General features: G+C 38.5%; 1 protein-coding gene and 1 non-coding gene across 4 annotated transcripts in view; both read left to right on the forward strand.

The window, feature by feature from the left end:
• LOC126266686 (proton-coupled amino acid transporter-like protein CG1139) overlaps positions 1-10879 on the forward strand; it is a 139135-nt gene extending 128256 nt beyond the window's left edge. For all 3 annotated transcript variants that reach the window (XM_049971114.1, XM_049971116.1, XM_049971115.1), the window contains exons 9-10: positions 4281-4453; positions 9393-10879. In XM_049971114.1, the coding sequence (XP_049827071.1) occupies positions 4281-4453; positions 9393-9655 (436 nt within the window). In that variant the 3' untranslated portion in view covers positions 9656-10879. The remainder of the gene's footprint in view (positions 1-4280; positions 4454-9392) is intronic.
• On the forward strand, positions 443-517 carry Trnas-cga (transfer RNA serine (anticodon CGA)). The gene has a single exon. It is a non-coding gene; the product is annotated as a tRNA-Ser (tRNA).
• Positions 10880-25437: the final 14558 nt, after the last annotated feature.

The raw sequence follows: 25437 nt of genomic DNA on the forward strand, positions 1-25437 counted from the left end.
AAAAGAAAATGAAATAAAGGTGGGCAGGACATGTACCCATGAAAATGGACAGTAAATAGGGCAAAGAAGTTCTTTGCCAGACTCCTGAGAGAAGAAAAGGTGGTGACAGTGATCTGATGAAAGAAGATTAAGTGAATAAAAAAGGAAGCAGGGCAGGCATGGATTTAATATAGGTAAAGACTGTAATTAATGGACAAGTCTAGAAATGACCTTTATTCAACTGTGGAGTCAAAATGTCTGCTGACAATGATATCCAGAAAAAAAATAAGAAGCTGGAAACAGTTTGAGTGGAAGAAAGAAAATATGAAAAGAATACTGGAGGTGCAGGGGAATAAAAGGGAAGAGAGAAGAGGAACTCTTCTGCAGAAGAGCTTCTGTAAAGTTTGGAAGGTAGGAGACGGATACTGGCAGAAGTAAAGCTGTGAGTACCGAGCGTGAGTCGTGCTTCGGTAGCTCAGTTGGTAGAGCACTTGCCCGCGAAAGGCAAAGGTCCCGAGTTCGAGTCTCGGTCGGGCACACAGTTTTAATCTGCCAGGAAGTTTCATATGACTGTCATGTTGGTCACACAGATCTCCAGTTGTTTCAACACCCATGGTCTCTGAGGGCTATAGAAGTACTCTGAAATCTTTAATTCTGGTCACTGTCAAGGTGCTCTTTTGTACTGAAAGTTCCTTTTCTTACCACATAAACAATGATCAGCAACCTAACATGTACAGTGGGGCAGCCTTGTCTATATATTCCATCATAAGCCCACTGAATATATTTATCACATAGTATTTTACAAATTAGTATCTCTGTTAGTGAAAGGACTCTTTTGCAAATCTGTTCAAATCAGTGTAACCTTTTTGTTTTTTTTCTTTGATTTATGACATCCAATGTAGTTTTAAAACTAAGATATATAGTTTTGTTGTAAGTTACGTATATCATTGCACATTGCTCTGTGAGAATAGTCACTCTCACATCAGAGTGGTTGACATTGTTGGTCGTACAGATGTTCAGCTAATGATAGATGATCATGCCCACAGGTCAAGAAGCAGCCAACACCAGCTCCTTCTCTTCTTCCATGAAGCAGAACACCATATGGTCCTTTGCTGTTTCAAGTCTACATATATTAACTCTATTTTCCATTTTGTACTTTTTCCCCCTGTAAGTGAGGATTAATGTGCTGATCAGGTGGTGTGCTTCTCACCTTCTGACTCCCTGAATTTTCTGTCAGAGTTATCTCCCTCAGCCAAGAAGTACCACTTCTGAGGTATCAGAAACTCAGTTTTTATCACTCTGTTTGGTGGACTGAATGAGGATATTTTTCAGGAAGTACATGGCTTTTGCTTTCACGGACATCAGACCAAGCTTTTCTAGCAGAGTTCCTACAATGTAGTAGAGGCACTACTTGGACATTCAGCATTCTTGCCAGCTTGGATTCAACTGGTACACTTGATATTGTAACAGCATTTAACCAACACCCCCCCCCCCCCCCCCCACACCCCACCTTTCCCCTGTCTTCCCTTTTTTCAAAGGGTTATAAGAGAACACCTTCCACCTGTGTAACTGCCACAGATTTTTCCTCTGTAGGATGGCTGGAACAGGATCCACTCAGCTTCATGATACCAACTGAGAAGCTATTTGAATATGAAGTAGCAGCTCCAACGTTTGGAAAGCTGACAATGACTAGGAGAGCAGTATACTATACTGATGCCCATGAGCCTTCGTACAGCATCCAGATAATACCATACGGCAGAGGATGACATGGATAGCCGGTCACCATCATGCTGTCCTCAGTGCCTGATTGTGGAGTTTTTTAAATTAATACTTGAAAATCTGAAGTTGCAACATGTTTCAAATTTTATATCACATTGGAGATCACTCATCACTGAGTATGCTGCTTCACAACAGAGTGGAAACAGGATTATACAATGCCAATAGAATCAAGGCTTGTACAGCATTTTGGTTCGATGGGAAATGAGCAAAAAACAAGAGAGAAAATTACAAAGTCTTAAAATGGATGAAGTGAGAGGGAGCAGCACAGTATTGTGGTTGGAGCATGTGCCAAATACAATTATAAATGAAATAATGAAGTTGACAGAATGTATGAGAAACATAAACAAAATAGGGTGCTGCAGTACAGACATTTTAGAAGGATGAAGTAAGAAATGCCACCTGTAAAACTAGGAACTGTGTCCCCTCTGAAAGACAAAGACAAGGACAAGGGAGACTGAGGCAAACTTGAGGATAAGGATTATAGGCAGCAGATGGAAGATAACGAACATAACAGAGGACTTTAGCACATAGATTGCACAAAATGTCAATGGTGCAAACTTCATGTGAAAAGAGGTTTTACTGGATGTACAGAAAAGTTTTGGTTTTAATAGCCAATGTTGTGTAGGTTTTGTTCAAATGAATACTTCATCATCATAGTACCATCCAGTGATAAAAGTATTTGTTTTGGTCAATTTACTGGCAGTGAAAATTCATACACATTTCTGAATGTTAGTGATGAGTCGTCTCCCCCCCCCCCCCCCCCCTCCTCCATCCCCCCCAATCAACTGAGATATATCAAGGGCCAAATTCAATCATGGTAGTAATTCTAGTGCTAATGATACTTATGCAGGAGGCCCTAAAACTGCAACCACACATGAAACACACAGTTTGATACTGAACAATCAGTAATTAAATGCATATGGAATAAAAGACACCATGAGAAAATCAGGAGAATGAGTAAGGTACATTTTGCATTTACCAGGACCTGCCAGAAAGTTTTGTGCAGGATGGGTGTTGGTTTTGTCTCATGTGAAATAGCAGTAAATGAGAAAACAAATTTTTCAGCAATATTTGAGTCATACTGGAAACAATCTAACTGATTCTGTGTGCAGATTTGTTATTGTGGATGAGACATCAATTCATCGATTCTTGCTAGAAACACAACAGCAGTCAGTGTAGTGGGTGACAGAATATATTGTAAACATGTTACAACAAAACAGGATGCTACAGTAACAGGCTTCTTAGAAGGATTGAATTATGAAATGTGACCTGTAAAACTATGGAAATATGTCTCTTCTTAAAGACAAAGACAAGAAAGATTCAGATTGGACACCAATTAAAAGTAATTAAGGAATGCATTTTCTATGGTGAAAGGTTACACTGATTAGGGGCTAGGTAAAAAATGTAACACAAGTAAATAATAATAATAATAAAACACTTGTCATTTCACAGCATACACTCACACTATATATACTCTGCCACAAACTTATGTCATGTCCCTGCAATGGGTAATATTGACACAATATTCTCTTTCTGAGCTCAACATCTGACTCATTATGGAGGGATATTAACTCAGGTTTTTAGGCAAGCAAATGAGAAGCTGCAATCCGCAAAGTCGAAACCAAATGTCATGGTTGTAGTCCTGATATCAGCTGATAGTGTGTGTAGCATGTACAGTGGTTGGCACTGAGACATGAATGAATACTGTACAACTTGCTTTTTACATTGTGATACAAATTTATAAACTGAATGGGGTTTTAGTATTGTAAACAGACAGGCCTTGTATCTGGGAAGAGAATGTCTCTAATTCCCATCCAATCATGTTTAATTCAAGCAAATGCCAGGGTGCTTTCTCCTGTAAGGCCATGGCCAAATACGTGTACCATACTTGTCAAATTAGATCTGTAAGAATAATGTAAATGCCATTTAAGTGAATGATATTCTATTTTCCATAAACTGTATTATCATGACAAGTTTAACCTCCTTGTAAATGTGGTCAAATCTACTGTCACTACCACCACCATCACCCAGTAGAGGACAAAACAATAAGTAGAGGCAAAAACAATAACTAGCAAATGTTAAGCACATTACTTGGAACAACCAAATGACAACATAAATGAGCAGATGTTGGATCGCAAAAGGGGAAAAAAATCATTTTTCATTAGAACAATGTAGTTGCAGGACATAGCAGAGATACTTTGGTACTGGGTACCTCAAGGAATATGAAGTATAGATATCTGGTACCATCTGACTCCCACCTGTTTAACATCTCTTACAAATCTGTTGCTGGAAATGTGTTTGTGCTCATGGATGTAGTTATGGCAACAGTGAATGAGTATTCTGAAGAATTCTGAGAATCGTCTTAATGATGCAGTGTGTTTACCGGAGGAAAAAATTTTACTTTTCTCACATACTTCATTTTACTGTCATGTGCTTAACTTCAGTGGCTACCCTTTGTGTTACTAAAAATCCTATGTTTTTATTCTAGTTATATACTGACACCTGTCTCCTTCCATTTGCAGCCTGTCACAGTGCATAAAGGTGGTGATTGCCCTAGGAATCCTTTTCACTTTTGCACTGCAGATGTACCCTGCACTGCATATAATGTGGTCAGGAGTAGTGAGCCGTTTTGGGCCCTTCCGAAGACCAGTGCTTGTTGAACTTGCACTTAGGACAATGGTGGTCATCTTGACATGTGAGTATCACATAATTCATCTCAAAAATTCAATCCTTTAGGAATGTCAACTGGTAGTCCATAACATAATATCGGTACTGAGTTTTACACTTGTAAAATAATATATTTGATTTCAGTTTCTTAATATTAAACTATATAAAGAATGTAACTTGAGGATGGAACCTTTCATCCCCTCATAGATACTGTGTAAAAAATAAGTAGTGAAAACTCTAACTCTTAAGGTATTCACTTGATATTTTGGTGTCAATGACACATCAAAATTGATCAAAAATATGCCATATTGATGATCTCACAGATGAATGTGATTAAACTTATCTAAACATGTACTTTCATCTCAATCTACATTGCAGTTTATGATCATAAAAGAATGTTTGATTAACACAATTTAGTCCAGCATATTGGCTGCTGAGTGTTCCCCAGAAACAACAGAAACACCAAGAGAGGAATATGGTGCAACTACATCTTCTTCACACATACACAACTTGTCAGATTGTAGGAATAGCACTTCAGGTTGTTTGCTGCTGACAGTGTTGTGCACAGGGAAATAAATCCAGTAGCATCTGAGTTCAATAGTGATAATATGACACTGAACTCAGCCACATTAATTTAGAATCTGTCCATAGTGCTGTGAAGAAACATGAATCAACTTTAGGAAATACAGCTGTGAAAGTCTATTTATTTGTGAATTCTTGGAAAATTATAAATGAGAGCAATTAAAATCATCCAGTGCAACCGGTTCTGCGTCTACATCTATACTCTGCAAATCACTGTGAGATGCACTGCAGAGGGGACATCCCAATGTATCAGTTATTAAGGTTTCTTCCTGTTACATTCACTTATGCAGCACAGAAAGAATGACTGATTGGATGCCTCTGTGCATGCATTAATTATTCTAGTCCTATCTTCATGATCCCTATGTGAGCAACATGTAGGGGCTTGTAATACATTCCTAGAGTAATCATTTAAAGCCAGTTGTTGAAACTTTCTTTACCCACAACTGAGCCTATGTGATCATTCCATTTCGTATCTCTACAGGTATTTGTACGAATTGGCTGATTCCAACAGTGACTCACTGATAATACAGTCAAACAATATTATGCTTCTTTCTTTCTTTTTCATTTTGCAAAGTGCACCATTTTACATTTACGAACACTGAAAGAAAGTTGCACCATGTTGAAATATCATCAAGATTTGACTTTATCTTTATGCAGCTTCTTTCTAGTACTACTTCATTACAGATAACTGCATCATTTACTAAAAGCTTGATGTTACTATTAATATTGTCTGCAAGGTCATTAATATACAACATGAACAGCAAGGGCTGCAACACAATTCCCTGGGGTACGACGGTACTTACTTCTACATCTAACAATGACTCTCCATCCAAGATAACATGCTGTGATCTCCCTACTGACAAGTCCTCAGTCCAGTCACAAATTTCTGTTGATACCCCATATGATCAAACTTTTGACAATAAGTGTAGATGTGGCACTGAGTCAAATACTTTTTGGAAATCAAGAAATACAGCATCTACCCGAATGCCTTGATCCAAAGCTTTCAGTATGTTATGCGAGAAAACTGTGAATTAGGTTTCACATGATCGATGTTTTCAGATTCCATGCTGGTTGCCATTGAGGAGGTCATTCTGTTCAAGATACCTCATTACATTTGAGCTCAGAATATGTTCTAAGATTCTACAACAAATTGATGTCAAGGATAGTGGGAAGTAGTTTTGTGGTTCGCTTTTGCTACCCTTCTTAGAGACGGGAGTGACATGTGCTTTTTTCCAAGAACTGGGCACAATTTTTTGTTCAAGGGGTTTACGATAGATTATGAACAGGAGGTAACTCAGCTGCAAATTCAGTATAGAATCTGACAGGGATTCCATCAGACTGGGGGTTGATTTGGGGGAGGAGACCAAACTGCAAGGCAATCGGTCTCATCGGATTAGGGAAGGATGAGGAAGGAAGTCGGCCGTGCCCTTTCAAAGGAACCATCCCAGCATTTGCCTAAAGTGATTTAGGGAAATCACAGAAAACCTAAATCAGGATGGCCTGACGTGGAATTCAACCATTATCCTCCCAAATGCAAATCCAGTAGGCTAACCACTGTACCATACTCGTTTGGTGATTCCATCAGGCCCTGGAGCTTTGTTCGGTTTTAATGATTTCAGCTATTTCTCAACACATCTGCACTAATACTTATTTCACTCATCTTTTCAGTCATACGAGGATTAAATTGGGGCAATTCTCCTCAGTTTCCCTTTGTAAAGTTACATTTGAAAAGCGAGTTATGTGTTTCAGCTTTTGCTTTGCTACCCTCAATTTCACTTCCTGTCTCTCTGTCTACAGACTGGACACTAACTCAGGTGCCACTGACAGCCTTTACATACAACCAGAATTTCTTTGGGTTCTGTGACAGATCATTTGACAGTATTCTGTTATGGTAGTCATTGAAGGCATCATGCATTGCTCTCTTGACAGCCAAACGCATTTCATCCAGCATGTCTCTATCTATTGCCTTATGCTTTGTGTTACACCTATTACGCAGTAATCTATGTTTCTCTAGAACTTCCTTTATAGTGCCCATGTACCACGGAGATCCCCTCCCATTATGGACTCTTCTACTAGATACATTTCTATGCAGTGCATTGTCGACTATCTTTTAAACTCGAGCCATAGTTCCTCTACATGCTCCTGGCCCAAGCTGAAAGTTTCAAGTTCCTCATTGAGATGTGACTCTATTGAGTTTTTATCTAGTTTACTGATCATGTACATCTTTCTGCTTGTTTTAGTTGTCCTTTATACTTTCATAACCATTGTTACCACAACTGTGCCATGATCACTGATATCAGTTCCAATGTGGACATCCTTAAAGAGGTCAGGTCTTTCTTGAATATTGCTCAAGTTTTCAGTGTGCTCAGGACATTGTGTTAAAGGAAGGGATGAAAGGCATACATAGAGTCATAGGACAATTTGATATCCTAGTTCTAAATACGCTTACTAAAAATGAACTGCATTTTCTCCTGCCACTCCATGGTGAGTAATTTTTTTATCTATCATATTATATTTTCAAATTTTTATTTTTGTTAATTGCACCACATGCCATCTTCACAAGTTTCAGTACAGTGGTAGCATGCTGACTCACAGTTTAGGAGAGTTGGCTAAGTTCAAACAGTGTCGATTGTCAGCATCAGACTTAATCAGTAAAACTATAGAAAAAGGGCCATTGAATTTTGTCTTGTTTCCCACAGAAACAATGAAACACGATGAAAAAGACATTAGACATTCATACTCTCAATCATGTCAGCAGATCCAAGACATTAGACATTCATACTCTCAATCATGTCAGCAGATCCATATGCAATTACACACATGATTCTGAATATCTGAGCACAACATGATAGGGTAATTAGCTGAGAGAATGTTCCTGTTATGAATGTAGTAAGCCAGTTGAAAAATTGCACTGAAAGAATGTTTCAGTGTTATGCAATATTCAATCACCTAAACAGCCAAAACGATTTAATTTAGCTAACTGAAGCTAGTTTTTGAGCCTTCTAGTCAATCACAGACACTAAACCAAGGTAGTCATTTTCTTCCAAATCTTGTATTAAGATTTCAGTTTAGTTGATAGGAGAGTGACCTTTGCATATCTTATACTGCTGGATGTATGGTAGCAGTATCACCTCCCTGCAGCTAGGAAATCAAGGCCAGTCTCACCTTTCATTTGTAGCGAAAGCAGTCCTTGGTCATCCATCCTCCTCCACAGCAAGCACAGAGAATGCTGTTGCCTGAAAATCATGCTCACAGATTATACAAAATACATTTTTTATAGTGAATGCATTATAAATATATCAATACATTACAATGCTCCATACCATGTAGTAAGTTGCATATTTTACAGTATCAATAATTTCAAATGCGACTTAGTGTTTATACCGTTACAATTTTAACAGCAAATTCATTTCTGAGTTTAACAGTAGATACTGGATTGTGGTGCTCTAACAGTAGATACTGGGTTGTGGTGCTCTGATAGACAAGAGTATCGGTCTAGTGACAAAGCCCTGAACTACTCTTGCTACCCCTTGAAGTTCATCAAACAGAGTGCTGAATGAAAAACAGTTATAAATGAATTGCATTCCAATATTTTTTTTACTGGAACTGTAGAACTTTAACCTACCATTATCTGTCAGTACAACAATGTTACAGAATTATTCAGTGACTGTCAGAAGAATGACACTACTGAATATTACCGCAAGAACAAAGATTTGATGTGTACTGTAAAACAATTCTGCTGCTTTCTTATTTTAAACATAGTTTATGTAAGACTCATAAGACCAGAAAAAGAGATGTTGGAGTATTTTTGAGGCATTCAGATAGACATATTTCCCTTATGAAAGGAAAATTAAAACAACAGCAGTTGTCTATTTTGAATTTAATTTATTTATGCAACCAGTTTTGGTGTTCTGTTAGACCATCTTCAGGCTTCTTGACCAACATAAATTAGGAGACGTGTTTAATGCAGTCCCCAACAGTCTTTCCTTCTCATCCCATCCATTAAGTCTCCTCTGACACAGGTTTTTATAAACCTCAGCAGTCCTTTTCCCTCACCCTTCTACCTTCCCATTCAACTCCTGCCAGAAGGAGCCACTGGCTCAGAAAGCTTGCAAACTGTAATACCTTTTCATATGTGCATTTTCCTGCTGCCACTTGGTAAGTAGATTTTTTTATCTGTTCAATCACTTATTTTTTCAACAATATTTCATTTATACTGCATATTTAAAATGTTATCACCTGTAAAATATGCACAGAGCACTGAATTTGCAATGTCAAGTTTTATAATTCCTCCAGTAGCAGTCAAATTATCAGCTGCTTATTATATTAGGAAAGCCCTTGTATACTTGAAGATGTCCTATTAATCTCTGTTTGTTTCCCCACAGTTGTGTTGGCTGAAGTGGTGCCCAACCTTGGTGCTTTCATCTCACTGGTTGGTGCTGTGTCCTCATGTGCTCTCGCCCTGCTCTTCCCTGCCCTTATCGACGTAGTTTATCGCTGGGAGCACGGCATCTCATGGTTTGACATAATCAAGAACACATTCATCTTCTTGGTTGGTCTTGCTGCCTTTGCTACTGGGACCTATGCCTCCCTCATGTCGCTGATTGAATCCTTCGAGCATGGAGGTTTGAAGGAAGTTGAAGTGTGATTGGTAGTGATAATGGGAGAGTCCAGGTGATGTCACCTTCTCCCACTGGTGCCAGGGACAAACAAGGACCTTTTCTGCCTTCTGCTGCACTTGTTGATGGTAATACTACCCCAATTCTTGATCCAGTGGTCTGTCTGTGTGGGGTTTTCTACATAGAATGTCAGGTCACTGGCTGTAATTACCATGCGCTTGCAGCAGTAACCTCAGATACAACATCGACAACAACCACTGCCACAGTGCAGAAGGGACACTGGAATTTCTGAGAAGAATGGCCATTAGGCAGAGATTGATTTGCCCTTCGAGGATACAAATGTACTGCAGCTGTTCATGTGGAGGTGATATGAAGATCAGTGGGGACATCCAAGACGGAGCTGCGTGGAGTGAAAGAAGCACCATGAGATTCTTTTACATTATTTCAAGACTAGTCTGTGCAGTATTCTGATTTTAGCTTTTTCATAGCAGTGAGTTTATTCATATGCTATGATAGTCACTTTTGCGCAGTATTAGCTCTGCTGTGATGTTTACCTAAAGATAAATGTGTTTCTTAACCGGTGCCATAGGTGAGGTTGAAAAGAAAAAAGATAGCCCGAAGAAAATACATGCATAAAAAGTGAGTGTGATGTTATGTAAGTTAGGCATCAGATACAGCTTTTTTTGTAACTGATGGAATGTGATAAGTACCTGTTAGATAATAAATTGAAATTGCTTCTGTATATTTTTACATGGACAGTTTTGGTGCGACAAAGAAGATCTCATACGATGAATCTGTTGTCAATACTGACTTGTATTTGTCATATTGTGCACCACACAGTATTCTCATCTCCAAGGGAGTATTTTTGGATAGTTATTGGACATCCAGGAAAGTGAATGAACTGATAAATAAAAAGTGTTTATTTGTACTGACTTTGCATTATTCATATGTAGGACCAGATCTTAAAACTGCATTTACGCACAATTCTCAACGTCATAATTTTCTATTCCATGGTACATTTGCATACTTCTCTCAGCATTGATATTTTTGTGATAATATTTATGTGGATTAAAAATATTTGTTTTTGCAACACACACTACAAATCTCCAAATTTTCATGTGTTAGTCACTAAGAAATATTTTTATACAAAATTGTTGAGATGTGTTATTAAATAATGATTCTAGAGGTAAGTCACTGCTTGTACACAAATGTCAACAGTAAAATGATTATTAAATATATTTTTTAGGTTTGCACTGAATGTTTTAAGTACATACATCCCTTCCAATTTTCATCATTGATGGTAAATCAAAAAATAAATATAAATAAACAGAAAGCTGAAGGTAATATTACTTGCCATAATTGAAATATTTGTAATGAGGTAAATTGTCAGTCATTCTAGATTTCAGCATACATTAAGCCACCTATATAGACAAAATAAGCAGGTTTTGGAAACCTTGTGAGTAGTATTTTCATTGACTGAATATATACACATCAAAAAAAGTTTTGCAGCAACTTGGTTCCGAGAGTTCCAGATCCTGTACAGAAAATTGGAATAGAGATTAACATGAATGTCATGTCCATCCTTTTTACTGCTCACGAAAACCACACATTGCATGTTGTACCACCGTAAAGTGAGACCTCCAGAGGTGGTGGTCCAGATTGTTGTACACACAAGTACCTCTAATACCCAGTAGCATGTCCTCTTACATTGATGCATGCCTGTATTCGACGTGGCATACTATCCACAAGTTCATCAAGGCACTGTTGGTCCAGATGGCAATTTGGTGTAGATCCCTCAGGGAGGTCGGTGGGTCACATCGTCCATAAACAGCCATTTTCAATCCATCCCGGGCATGATACAGCTCTATTTGAGCAATGTTATCCTGAAGGAAGTCATTCACAAGATATGCATGATGGGGGCACAAATTGTCATCCATGAAGAGGAATGCCTCACCAATGCTGGCGATATGGTTGCACTCTCAGTTGGAGGATGGCATTCATGTATCGTACAGTCATTACGGCACCTTCCATGACCGCCAGTGGTGTACATCAGCCCCACACAACCCCCCCCCCTCCCCCTAAACACCAGGGAGCGCCCCCCCCCCCCCACCTTGCTGCACTTTTTTATGGACAGTGTCTCCCAGGCGTTCAGCCAGACTGGGTTGCCTCCAAATATGTCTCCGACAGTTGTCTGGATGAAGGCATATGCGACACTCATCAGTGAAGAGAAAGTGATGCCAATCCTGGCCAGTGCATTCGGCATGTTGTTGGGCCCATGTGTACTGCACTGCATGGTGTAGTGGTTGCAAAGATGGACCTTTCCAAGGACACCGGGAGTGAAGTTGCACATCATGCGGCCTATTGTGCACAGTTTGAGTCATAACACGGCGTCCTGTGGCTGCACGAAAAGCATTATTCATCATGGTGCCATTGCTGTCAGGGTTTCTCTGAGCCATGATACGTAGGTAGTGGTCATCCACTGCAGTAGTAGCCCTTTGGCGGCCTGAGCGAAGTTTGTCATCAACAGTTCCTATCTCTCTGTATCTCCTCCATGTCTGAACAACATTGCTTTGGTTCACTCACTTTGTTGAGAGCCCTCACTGGCACTAATTACTGCAATGCAGACATGATTGAACTATGGAACTGACTGTCTAGGCAGGGTTGAACTACAGACAACACAAGCCTTTTACCTCCTTCCTGGTGGAATGGCTGGAACTGATCAGCTGTCAGACTACCTCCGTCTAATAGGTGCTGTTCATGCATGTTTACATCTTTGGGTGGGTTTAGTGACGTCTCTGAACAGTCAAAGGGACTGTGTGTGTGATACAATATCCACAGTCAATGTCTATCTTCAGGAGGTCTGGGAACTGGGGTGATGTAAAACTTTTTTTTGATGTGTGTATTTCATTTAATAATTAATGAGAATATTTTTCTGTGAAAATGAATAATGTTTGGCACTGACATACCATTGCATCTCTGAATTAATTTTACAGTTGCTCAGGAAGAGTAGCCACAACAGCAAGGTGCTGTTTACTGCAGAAATGCTAGACATAGATCACATAACTGAATTATATCACAACTTTCAAAACAGTAACAAGAGACAGAAAAGTCACAAATAAGCTAATTTTCATTTAAATATCTCCAACAAATTCATTGCTTTGGAATTGGGGCAGAAGCATACAGGTAAACTAAAAAGTCCAGGAGAGGGCTGACAGTATAGATACGAGGGGGAAAGTCAATGCCAGGAACCAAAGGGTTAAGAGGACTGAGAAGATCTTATTCCTAGGTAATGATCAGGAGAAGAGAGTGCCAGAAGTGGTGTAGCAAAAATTTTAGTGATAATACCAGGTAACCAGAATTTTTAAAATAAGTGCAGGGCTCATAAATGGAATCTCTGAGTAACATTCTGTGCGAAAAGAGATTGGTAAATAACATCATATATTAGCATTCAGCAATTTCAGTCAACAATTTAGATCACAACTTGTATTGCAGAACTGACTATAGGATAAAGCACACCATCAAGAATATTTCTCTCTCTGGCCTGAATATTTGTAACACTCTAGAAGTAGTAGGCCTACAACAAATTGTGAATCAAGTCTTTTGTGGATCATATTGATGCAGGGGTTGGAATACTGTTTATTGGGAAGTGGCTTGCAACATGATGTGACTGGTGTATTGCTCATCACCTGGTTGCACCTTAGCAACACAGACTGCTTCTGAATATTCATGCGAAGAGGCTATTTGTTTGAACAAATATTACCTGATGAACTCAAAACAGAAGCCAGCAGGCAATATGTCAAAGTAACATCTGTTGAGTATTGATGAATTCCAAGGCTCTCACCAGAACTTGTTAGGGTTTTAACTTCCATATGACAGACTCACAATGTAAATATAGTATAAACAGCCACTAATAAAACAAAACCCACAAGTTTGAACAAAAAAACTGGCTCAAAGCAAAACCCACAATTTTGAACAAAAAACAGGCACAAAGAAACTCTCTTTCACTAATTTCTATCAGCACAGGAAACCTTATAGATAAATAAGGATGAATTTCTAATATTTGCACAAAAATAAGAAACAAATGGAATATCAATATATGTTGTCAAACAATGGAAATTCCAGGAGTGAATAACAATATGGAAATGGAAATGAGCGTTTGGCGTTATTGGCTGGGAGGCCCCTTGTGGGGCAGGTCCAGCCGCCTTGGTGCAGGTCTTGTTACATTCGACGCCACACTGGGCGACCTGCGCGCCGGATGGGGATGAAATGATGATGAAGACAGCACAACACCTGGTCCCGGAGTGGAGAAAACCCTGACCCAGCCAAGAATGAACCCGGGCCCATAGGACGGCATTCCGTCATGCTGACCACTCAGCTATCGGGGCAGACAGCAATATGAAAACGGTAGATTGCTTCACACCACATGGGGGGCAGCAATGAGTTATAGACAGACACAGTGAAACAGGATTCTACAAATGTTTCAGCTTCTGAAGAAGGACTTTGTACAAAAATAGTGCTACAAGTACTTCATTAAAATCTGATATATTTCAAGCTTGCTTTTTCAATATATGTGGTATGCTACACTGCAAATTACAGAAATTCAACAATTGTACCTATTCAAATCCACCTAATATTGTATGAGGGAACCCAAAAATAACAAGAATTGTTTTACAAAAAAACTGCATTTGATGCAACACCTTCAAAACAGAGACCATCAGGCATAATACACTTGTCCCAATGTTTTTTTTCCATTGATAGAAACAGTTTTTAAAATTTTCTGAAGATATGCTGCTTAGCGCCTCAAACAATTTTTTGCACTTCTTTTACATTTTGAAAACGCTTTCCTTTCAGTTTTCTTTTCATTATTGGGAATAAAAAACATCATAGGGGACAATATCCAATGAGTAGGGTGCCTGAGAAATTTTTGACATTTGCTTTATGGCCAAAAACTGCCTGACATTCAATGCTGTGTGTGCAGGGGCCTTACCAAGGAGAAAAAGCCAATCTCCTGATTGCCATAATGTGGGTTTTTGTAATTATTGCTTCTTTTAATTGTTTCAATAGCTAAAGCTAGCAAGGCTTGTTAGCTATGGTACCCTGGTGCATAAATTCATGATGGATTGATTATCCCCTTGATGAAAAAAAAAATATGAAAAAAAAGCATTGTTTTCACAAAGGATCGCACTTGCCTTGATTTCTTTGGTCTCGTTGGTGAAGGAATCTTCCACTCAGCGGATTATTGCTTGGCTTCTGGGTCATATCCATAACACCACAATTCATTGCCCATGATGACATTTGCACGAGAATTCTGATCAGTTTCTGACAGTTCTTTCAATTCCTGGAACACCTACAAATGACTCCTCTCTGCCAATAAGAAAGCACACGAGGAATGAATTTTGCTGCAACATATTTCAACTTCAGATCTCCAGTCGAAACCCGTTGGCATAAACTTCAGGATATTTCAGTCATTTCCACCAATTCACTCATTGTTGTTTGACAATTGAACATGATCACATCATGGATTTTTTTCAATGTTCTCACCCAACCTGAAAGTCAAAGTATGTCCCTGATGTTAGCACACTGGTGTTTAATGTTTGCCATTGAAAAATCATCAACATCGAAACAGCCCTTACAAAAACAATCAAATTGACCACAATGATGTTTCCTCACTAATGCTGCTAGTCTCCCAATTGGAGATTCGAAACTAATGTTCTGCCAACTGCCAGAGAAAAATTCTCTTTATTTTTGGGTCCCCTCTCCCTTGTATTATTTCAGAACCAATAAAAAGAAAGTTTCAATGACTAAGTACAATCAAAGGCACTAAATCATCATTTTTACAGACTAGTGATGATATGTTTAGTAGTAGTTTGAATGCTGTGCCATACCAGTAGAGTCAAAAAGAGCAGAAGTTAGTTGTGCTGATAGGCACATGCCACCAGTGAAAAAGCCTTCAGTTTTACCGAGCAGTTAGAAATACAAGTAAAAGTATTATACAGAATTATTTGTATGGGATTCAATAATTCTTTTTTCTTGTCATGCAGTACTGCCAGAGAACATATCTAGTAATTAACATCCAGCTTCATATTATTTCCCAGAGAAGGTTATTAACAAAGTTGTAAGACTGTACAACAGCCACCGACAATTAACTTTCAGATGCAATTATCTACAATGGTGTGGATGTAAAGTGTTCATCATTACTTAATCTGACAACAACAAAATGAGATGTTCAGTATGATACAGATAATAAAAGAATACTTCTGTGTAACAGAATTATGCCTAATGAATTAGTGACAACTTCCAAAAAGAAGTTACTAGAAGAACAGTGGATAGACATTTCCAAAGCATATAATGTGGATGAAAAAGTTAACTCTCTCTGAAAAATATTCCTGCTACACCCAAAACGACAGAAAAGGGAGGAACCTTGTAAAACCTCTTTCAAGGAATGAAAAATAGTGTGTACCAGTATGTACTATAGGTGTCACAATATGAAGCTGTTACTTAACAACCTTGAGGAACCCATGAAAAATTTTCTGCTTCTTTCAAGTAAGTTCTAATTTTTCATTCATTAATCGCCCGTGACTGGGGAACTACAAGCAAATTTATTTTGTAGTACATTTATAGTTTTTATGCAGCACTGACAAGGATGTGCCAGAACTTTATGATCACTTGCATAATAGTGTGTACATCAGCGTTTGAAATGCAATACATCAATGACTCTGTGTGGCATGGATTCAACAAATCCTCACTAGGTTTCAGGAGGGATGGGACAGCAGATGGCCATGCACAGATCACACTGTTACTGTAGAGTACGGGCTGCTGGTTTGCAGGTGTAGAGCTGGCACAAAATAGTGACCCACTTGTGTTCCATTGAGTTCAGTTCAAGAGAATTTAGTAGCCAAGATATCAACATGAGTTCACTATCAGTTATGTGATGAAGTGTGGATGTCCAGCACCTTAACCACCTACTTGTGGCTTCAACGTCCTTCAACCACTTTCCATAGATTCTCAAGGCAGTAGGGTGTGAGCACCAAACAGGTTTGTTAATTTCAAGGTGCCATTTCCCAGGTGACAAGGTGTAAAAATCTGCTCTTTTTGAAAATCACTGTTGTTAGTAGATTTCATGATCTGTGATCCAGATCGTAAATACAATGAGTCCTCATTCACATCTGCTTTGCTTTCATACCCTCCTGACTGCACCACATGCCCATAATGCCACCAGCTGGCACTGTGTCACATAGTGTGCAGTGATCATAATGTTTTGGCTCATCAGTACCTATGTGTTACTTTCTGTATCAGTATGTCCCTGGCTGTTGATGTGTAAGCAATAATGATGTTCTAATTTCAAAACTTTCTTGCTTCTTCTGATTTCACAATTTTTTGTTTGTATTAACTTAGTGTGTTTCATGTGCAAAGCAAGTACTGTGTTTGGCTTTGTGTGTGAAATGATAACACTTTAGGCAGGCTCCGAGCCCAGCAAGAGGGGTCTGTCTATAGGGGTACTGGAACCTTAGCAATGCCACAATAGTGCTTGTCTTGTGCATGAAAAATCCTGTTTTACAAAATTAACAGTAATTGTAGCAAGGAATTTGAAACATATGAAAACAAGAAGACTTGAAAGTAGTCATACTGAATACTTCAAACTTTGCCATGAAACACACTAATATTACCCTCTGAGAGGATTTTGAAGGTTGACCGCGCATGTGTCTAATGGACAAAGGTATCAAACTGTAATTTTGAATTTGGTGAAATTAATGGAAAAACCAAATGGACTTTAACCTTGGGAGTCAATAAAAGTGGTAAAATCATAAATGAATGAAAAAAAAGAATGGTCACCAGCCTAATTAGGAACATTAATTTGGAAATATATGTTTAAGAAATATGAATATTGGTTGTTGAAGTTACTTTTGTTGACATTTTTCTTTGAATAGAAACAGGATACAAACTGACACAGTGCACTCTGAATTGTGTGAAGCAGCACTTGCCAATAACGCACACACCAGTAAATTATAGGAAGTAATTTTGCACCAAGCTCATATAATGACAGCTACACTCAAGAGCATTACTTAATCAAATACTGAAATGTTATTGCATGTAGTGCAGAACTAAATTTGGACATGAGGGGCTTTTATCTTGACTGACTTGAAGAGAAAAAAAGGAAAAAATGCAAATAAAGATGAATAATATCATAAATACACTGTTGAAACCACTCTACATATATCAGTTTTCCTTAGTAACAGTAATAGTTCAATTTTTTATAGGTGCAGAATATGATGGGGTCTCATAATAACTGGTATAGGTTAAGTAGTCAACACTCTTTGATTATTACAGTAGAAAAAACTAATTCAAAAAGATAATAATTCACTTCACTAGAAGTAGTTCATTGTTTATTTTGCAGACAATAAAATACAACACTGGGCTTAATTAACTTCAAAAAAGGAACCATTCACGATAGAAATCGAAACCACACTATTTTTGAAAATGAGCACGATTAATCTGCCTTTTTATCACCTGTGAAGCAGGTATTCTAGACAACAATATTTACACAATCTTGCACTGTAATCCTACAAAACTATATTTTGTAATAAACTAAGAATACTTTACAAAACCCTATCCAACTTCACTTTTGTGATTTTAGCTTTAACTTTTACTACTCCAGTTACATTAGGCAAAAAATTACTTTTAAACACTTGAATGCAAGAATTGTTCATTTCAATCAGGATACTCAGCTTTAGTAGCACGTAAGTGAGGACACTGCATAGGTTCGTGATCAGGATAGAAAATGTGGTTCTCGACACAAATTAATGTTTTAGTGATTATTATTAAAACAACACAGAAATTAACTGGTCCATGCCCATATACATTACTGAATGTATGAAGTTAGTGAAGCAGTGGCGAAGATTGGTAGCAAGTGATATGACGGCTAACTGTACTCTCGCTTCTTGATCTTCAAATGCTCTATAAAACTCTTCTTGACATCAGATTTTCAACATATTAGAGCCATTCCTTTATGCTGAGAATACCAAATAATAGCTAGATCCACATCCGAGGCAAACCCTTTATAAAGCAGCTTCCAATTGAATCTCTTAGCACCGTCGAAGTATACCATGTTACAGATAGCCGCATACTGCATGCCATTCTCACAAAGGGGCCTCTCAGTTTGACCACCAAAACCACCTTTTACATTGCGCAATGCCACTTCCATTGTGAGGGGACTTTCCTACAGCTTTTTCAAGTTACAAATAAAAGTTCCCTAAGTATGAATCAGCTTTCAATAAACATTTTCTTTTTTTGAACATACACATATTAAAATAACTTATCATTTAAACATATCCTTTTGCTTTTTCATATATATATTACAAAACTCTAATTTTTGTGCCACAGATCAAGGAGTTTAAGTAACACAGAATACACACTTCATAATTTCTGATAGACAGTAACATGTCTGCTTGTGTCTGTATATGTGCGGATAGATATATGTGTGTGTGCGCGAGTGTATACCTGTCCCTTTTTCCCCCCCAAGGTAAGTCTTTCCACTCCCGGGATTGGAATGACTCCTTACCCTCTCCCTTAAACCCCACAGCCTTTTGTCTTTCCCTCTCCTTACCTCATTCCTGATGAAGCAACCATGGGTTGCGAAAGCTTGAGATTTGTGTGAGTGTGTTTGTGTTTGTTATTCTCTCTATCAACGTACCAATGCTTTCGTTTGGTAAGTTACAGAATCTTTGTTTTTGGATATAAACCTACTTCTAATTGATACAAGTGTTACAACCAGAGAGATGTCACAGATTGAGTTGCATAATGTTCAGTTTTGTGCCCAATCCTATTTCATACAAATTTGGATGAGCTGCTAGTTAAGATAAATCATGCAATTGCATTTATAAGGTAAAGAGACAGCAACTGAATAAATTTTTAGCAATGTTCTTCAAATAAATAATAAACAGTTCTGTGCAAATAAACTTTCTCGTAATTTCAGTTCCATCCAATGAAAAAAACAACTCAACAATTGATGAAACAAATTAAAGAGAGTCAGTGAATAAGGCAGAACACATTAAATATTGTGTGCACACCATGTTGAAAATCTGAACTTGAAGAAACATGTTATTGTGCTTCTAAAACAGCTAAGTTCTGCAATATGATTTCTTCATAAGCCTTCCCGGTTCTCTAATGAACAAATTGGCATATTGATATATTTTCCATATTTCAACTTACTGATGTCTTATGGATTATTTTCTGGAATAATTCATCTGTTCGAAAGAACTGATTCCATAAAAGTGATCAGTTAGAATAATATCTAGTGTTCACTCGTATTCGTCATGTGTATGTCTTTTCAAGAAATAAAGCATTCTACCTGAACCTTCACTATGTTTCACTACTGAAATTAGTCATAAATAATCTATCACAATGGGAAGAATAGCAGTGTCCATGGCTACAATCTATAAGAAGAAATTACCTTTGTTATTTGTTACTTAATCTGTCAGTGGCTCTGAAAGGTATTCAATCTGCAATCACAAAAATATTTCACCAAGAGCATAAAATGTGTGACACATAGTACAGTCAGTTAAAATCAAATCTGAAAACATTTCTTCTGGAGAGCTTCTTATTTTACAAAGATAAATATTTATCTAACAATAAAAACATTTATAATATAACAGATCGTTATGTAGCTAAATTTGCATTCATTCATGAGTGACAACAGAGGCTACTATTTTCATATTTCTTAAAGTAACCCTGTGGAGTTTTGTAAGCGGCCAAGACAAACAAATCAAGCATATAAAGCTTGTAAAATGACACTTTCCACATTATTTTGACAGGTTTGTGAAGATTTAATGCAAATTATCTGTGAGACTTATAAGTAATTAATTACTGGTGTCAGTAACATGACAAACAGTCAGCAATGTGTGCAAAGGTACGTGGATAGATAAAGTGTAAAGTAAATTGATACTACAATTACTGGTGTCAGTAACATGACAAACAGTCAGCAATGTGTGCAAAGGTACGTGGATAGATAAAGTGTAAAGTAAATTGATACTACATACCTGTATCTACATATGCATCTATACTCATCAGTTCACTATGAAAAGCGAGGCAAATGGTACTTACTACTCTATCACATATTAAGATTTCTTCCCAATCAATAAACATCTAGAGTGTGCAGCTCAAACATAACAGAATGACCTCCTCATGCCAAAAAGACTGGCCATATGAGACCCAATTCATGCTTCTGACATGACATCTTGAAAGTTGTGGATCAAAGTAGTCAGACTGATGCAGTATTTCTTGACTTCCAAAAAGCATTTGATTCAGTGTCACACCAATACTTAGTAACAAAACTATGATCAAATGAAGTTTGTAACCATATTGGGGATTTCTTGGTAGGCAAGATGTAGTACATTATTTTCAATGCAGTTGTGCCCTATGTGGAGGTAAAGCAGACTATGGACACTGTCAGGATACTGGGAGTATGCAGTCTGTCTACAAAGGAAATAACTTACAAAATATTCATGTGACCTATTCTACACTACTGCTCAGGTGTGTGGAACCCTCACCAAATAGAACTAACAGGAAATATTCATTATAAACAAAGAAGTCCAGAGGGAATGGTAACATGTTTGTTTGACTCTGGGAGAGTCTCGTGGAAGTACCAAGAAATGTGAATCAACAAATACTTGGAGACATATGCCAATCATTATTAAATGATGAATCTAAGAATATGTTTGGAGTACAGCACTGAATGGCAGGGAAACACAGACTGTGGGAAAATGAGAATGGAAGAAAATTAAAGCATGTGGTGCTACAGAAGATTGTTGAAAATTAGGTGGACTGATAAGGTAAGAAATGAATATGTTCTCCACATAATCAGCAAGGAAAGGAATGTATGGAAAACACGAATAGAAAGAAGGAACAGGATGGCAGGATATATGTTAAGGCTTCAGAGAATAACTTCCACGGTACTAGAAGGGGCTGTGGAGGGTAAAAACTGTAGAGGAAGTCTGAGACTGGAATATATTCAGCAAATAACTGAGGACATACGTTGCAAGTGCTGTTCCATTCTGGGAATTGAGGATCTTGATGATTTTCACCTTTTACAGACATTGATACAGGCAAGATATTGATCCCTGGGATTGCAAGACTTTCATGACTGTTTTAATTTCAAGTCAGAAGTTGGATAACAAACAACAAAAACTTCTTTTTGTACATTACAATTACAAATTAACAATTTTCAATTTTTTTCTTTTGGTTACACTGTGAAACCTTGCTTCTTGACAAATTTAATGATTCTAGGTTAATGGGAAGTGCCCCTGTAGATCCTGATTACTTGAGTTTGCAAATATCAAAATATGTGACACAACTGGCCATATCTTTAAATTGCAGTGACTTAGAAGCTTCACTTTTTTTACATCCCCAAGGGACCATGGACCATATCTGACATAAATTTCAACTTGATATACCCATTCCTGAGAAAAGGAGGTTCTGAACAGCCTGTCAAACAGACAGACAGAAATACAGGTGGATAATCAAGTAATCCTATAAGAGGACTGCTTTTACTGACTGATGTAAAAAAAAAAAAAAAAAAAAAAAAAAAAAAAAAAAAAAAAAAAAAATTATCTGTGCAAAACAGGGAAACATGTTACTCTTAGAAAAGGCTGTTTACTCTTTGAAGTTCAAACTGTATCATATTTGCAAAAAAGCTTTTACTGATTGATATATTCTATGTAATATGATTCAATGTAATGAACACAATGCTTATAAATCCTCAACGTTTTTAATTCATACTAATGCTGTTAAATGCAAAAGTAGCTCTGCCTGTTACATTGTCACAACTCAACTGCTGAACTGGTTTGGATGAAATCTGGTGTGGAGATATATTGATCCCTGAGGAAGAACCTTTGCATCTTGGTGCTCTTCTGCTAACCCTGAAAAATTCATGAAATACTTGAGGATGATCAAAACATCAGATTTGCTTCCTCCTCAGGTGAACCAACATGAAGAAACCATAAATGCCTCATTTATATAATTTTGCAATATATCACCTAAAGATGATAAAACACATGAGTAAATAGAAACTGTACACACCTTGGCAGTCATTACCTCCACATCTAAATTTATACTCTGCAAACTACTGTGAGGTGCATGTAGAGGCTATGTCCCATTCTACCAGTTATTATGGTTTCTTCCTGTTCCATTCGTGTATAGAGCACAAGAAGAATGATTGAATAAATGCCTCTGTGTGTGCAGAAATTATTCTCATCTTATCTTCATGATCCCTATGTGAGGGATGTAGTATATTCCTAGAGTCATCATTTAAAGCCAGTTCCTGAAACTTTGTTGATAGACTTCCTCAGGATAGTTTACATCTGCCTTCAAGTCTTCCAGCTCAATTCCTTCGGTATCTTTATGACACTCTCCCACAGATTAAACAAGCATGTGACCATTCATGCTGCCTTCTCTTTATACATTAGGTATATCAAATTAGTGTCACCTGGTTTGGGTCTCGCCTGGTTTGGGTCTCACGCACTTGAGGATTTCTCTAGAACTGGTCACACAAGTGAATTGTAAGCAATCTCGTTTGTAGATTGATTGCATTTTCCCAATATTCTACGAATAAACCGAAGTCTATCACCTGCTTTTCCCATGAATGAATCTACGTTATCATTCCATTTCACATCCCTAAAAAGTGTTAGACACAGATATTTGTGTGAGTTGGCCAATCTCAAGTATGACTCACTGATATTATAGTCATACAATAGTACTTTTTTTTCACTTTCTGAAGTGCAAAATTTTACATTTCTGAACATTTAAAGAAAGTTGCATTCTTTGCACCATGTTGGAATCTTATCAAGATCTGACTGAATATTTATGCAGCTTCCTTCATATAGTAGTTCATTAAAGATAACTGCATCATATGCAAAAATTCTGATTTCACTGTTCATAATGTCTGCAAGATCATTAATATACAACAGGAACAGCAAAGGCCCCAACACACCTCCCAGGAGCACAACATCTGACAATGGCTTTCTGTTCAAAATAACATGTTGTGTCCTCCCTACCAAAAAGTCCTCAATCCAGTCACAAATATCAGTTGATACCCCATATGATCATACTTTTGAGAATAATCATAGGTGTGGCACTGAATCGAATGCTTTCTCGAAATCAAGAAGTACAGCATCTATCTGATTGCCTTCATCCAAAGCTTTCAGTATGTCATTTGAGAAAACTGAGAATTGGGTTTCACATGACTGATGTTTTTAAAATCCATGCTGGGTGGCACTGAGGAGGATATTCTTTTCAAAATACCCCACGATGTTTGAGCTGCTTAGAATATGTTCTAAGATTCTTCAACAAATTGATGTCAGGGGTATTGTACGGTAGTTTTGTGGATCGCTTCTACCACCCTTCTTGTAGACGGGTGTGACCTGTGCTTTCTCCCAAGAACTGGGCATATTTTTTGTTCAAGGGATCCGTGATAGATTCTAGTCAGAAGACGCACTAAATCAGCCACAAATCCAGTATAGAATCTGACAGCAATTCCATTAGGCCATGGGGCACATTACAACATAGATACAACTTAATAAATTCCATACAACGCACAACCAAAAGTAAAATGGTATTTTCCTGTAAGTCTGGTGTTCAAATGAGTAATTTTTAATTTTAATTCTCAATAAATGGTGGCTGTGTTGTATTGTATGGCAACTAGCTCCTCAGATGATGAAGAGATTAGAAAAATATACACTCCTGGAAATTGAAATAAGAACACCGTGAATTCATTGTCCCAGGAACGGGAAACTTTATTGACACATTCCTGGGGTCAGATACATCACATGATCACACTGACAAAACCACAGGCACATAGACACAGGCAACAGAGCATGCACAATGTCGCCACTAGTACAGTGTATATCCACCTTTCGCAGCAATGCAGGCTGCTATTCTCCCATGGAGACAATCGTAGAGATGCTGGATGTAGTCCTGTGGAATGGCTTGCCATGCCATTTCCACCTGGCGCCTCAGTTGGACCAGCGTTCGTGCTGGACGTGCAGACCGCGTGAGACGACACTTCATCCAGTCCCAAACATGCTCAATGGGGGACAGATCCGGAGATCTTGCTGGCCAGGGTAGTTGACTTACACCTTCTAGAGCACGTTGATTGGCACGGGATACATGCGGACGTGCATTGTCCTGTTGGAACAGCAAGTTCCCTTGCCGGTCTAGGAATGGTAGAACGATGGGTTCGATGACGGTGTGGATGTACCGTGCACTATTCAGTGTCCCCTCGACGATCACCAGAGGTGTACGACCAGTGTAGGAGATCGCTCCCCACACCATGATGCCGGGTGTTGGCCCTGTGTGCCTCGGTCGTATGCAGTCCTGATTGCGGCTCTCACCTGCACGGCGCCAAACACGCATACGACCATCATTGGCACCAAGGCAGAAGCGACTCTCATCGCTGAAGACGACACGTCTCCATTCGTCCCTCCATTCACGCCTGTCGCGACACCACTGGAGGCGAGCTGCATGATGTTGGGGCGTGAGCAGAAGACGGCCTAACGGTGTGCGGAACCGTAGCCCAGCTTCATGGAGACAGTTGCGAATGTCCTCGCTGATACCCCAGGAGCAACAGTGTCCCTAATTTGCTGGGAAGTGCCGGTGCGGTCCCCTACGGCACTGCGTAGGATCCTATGGTCTTGGCGTGCATCCGTGCGTCGATGCGGTCCGGTCCCAGGTCGACGGGCACGTGCACCTTCCGCCGACCACTGGCGACAACATCGATGTACTGTGGTGACCTCACACCCCACGTGTTGAGCAATTCGGT

The sequence above is a fragment of the Schistocerca gregaria genome, chromosome 4 (assembly GCF_023897955.1).
Source record: "Schistocerca gregaria isolate iqSchGreg1 chromosome 4, iqSchGreg1.2, whole genome shotgun sequence".
Classification (NCBI taxonomy): Eukaryota; Metazoa; Arthropoda; class Insecta; order Orthoptera; family Acrididae; genus Schistocerca; species Schistocerca gregaria.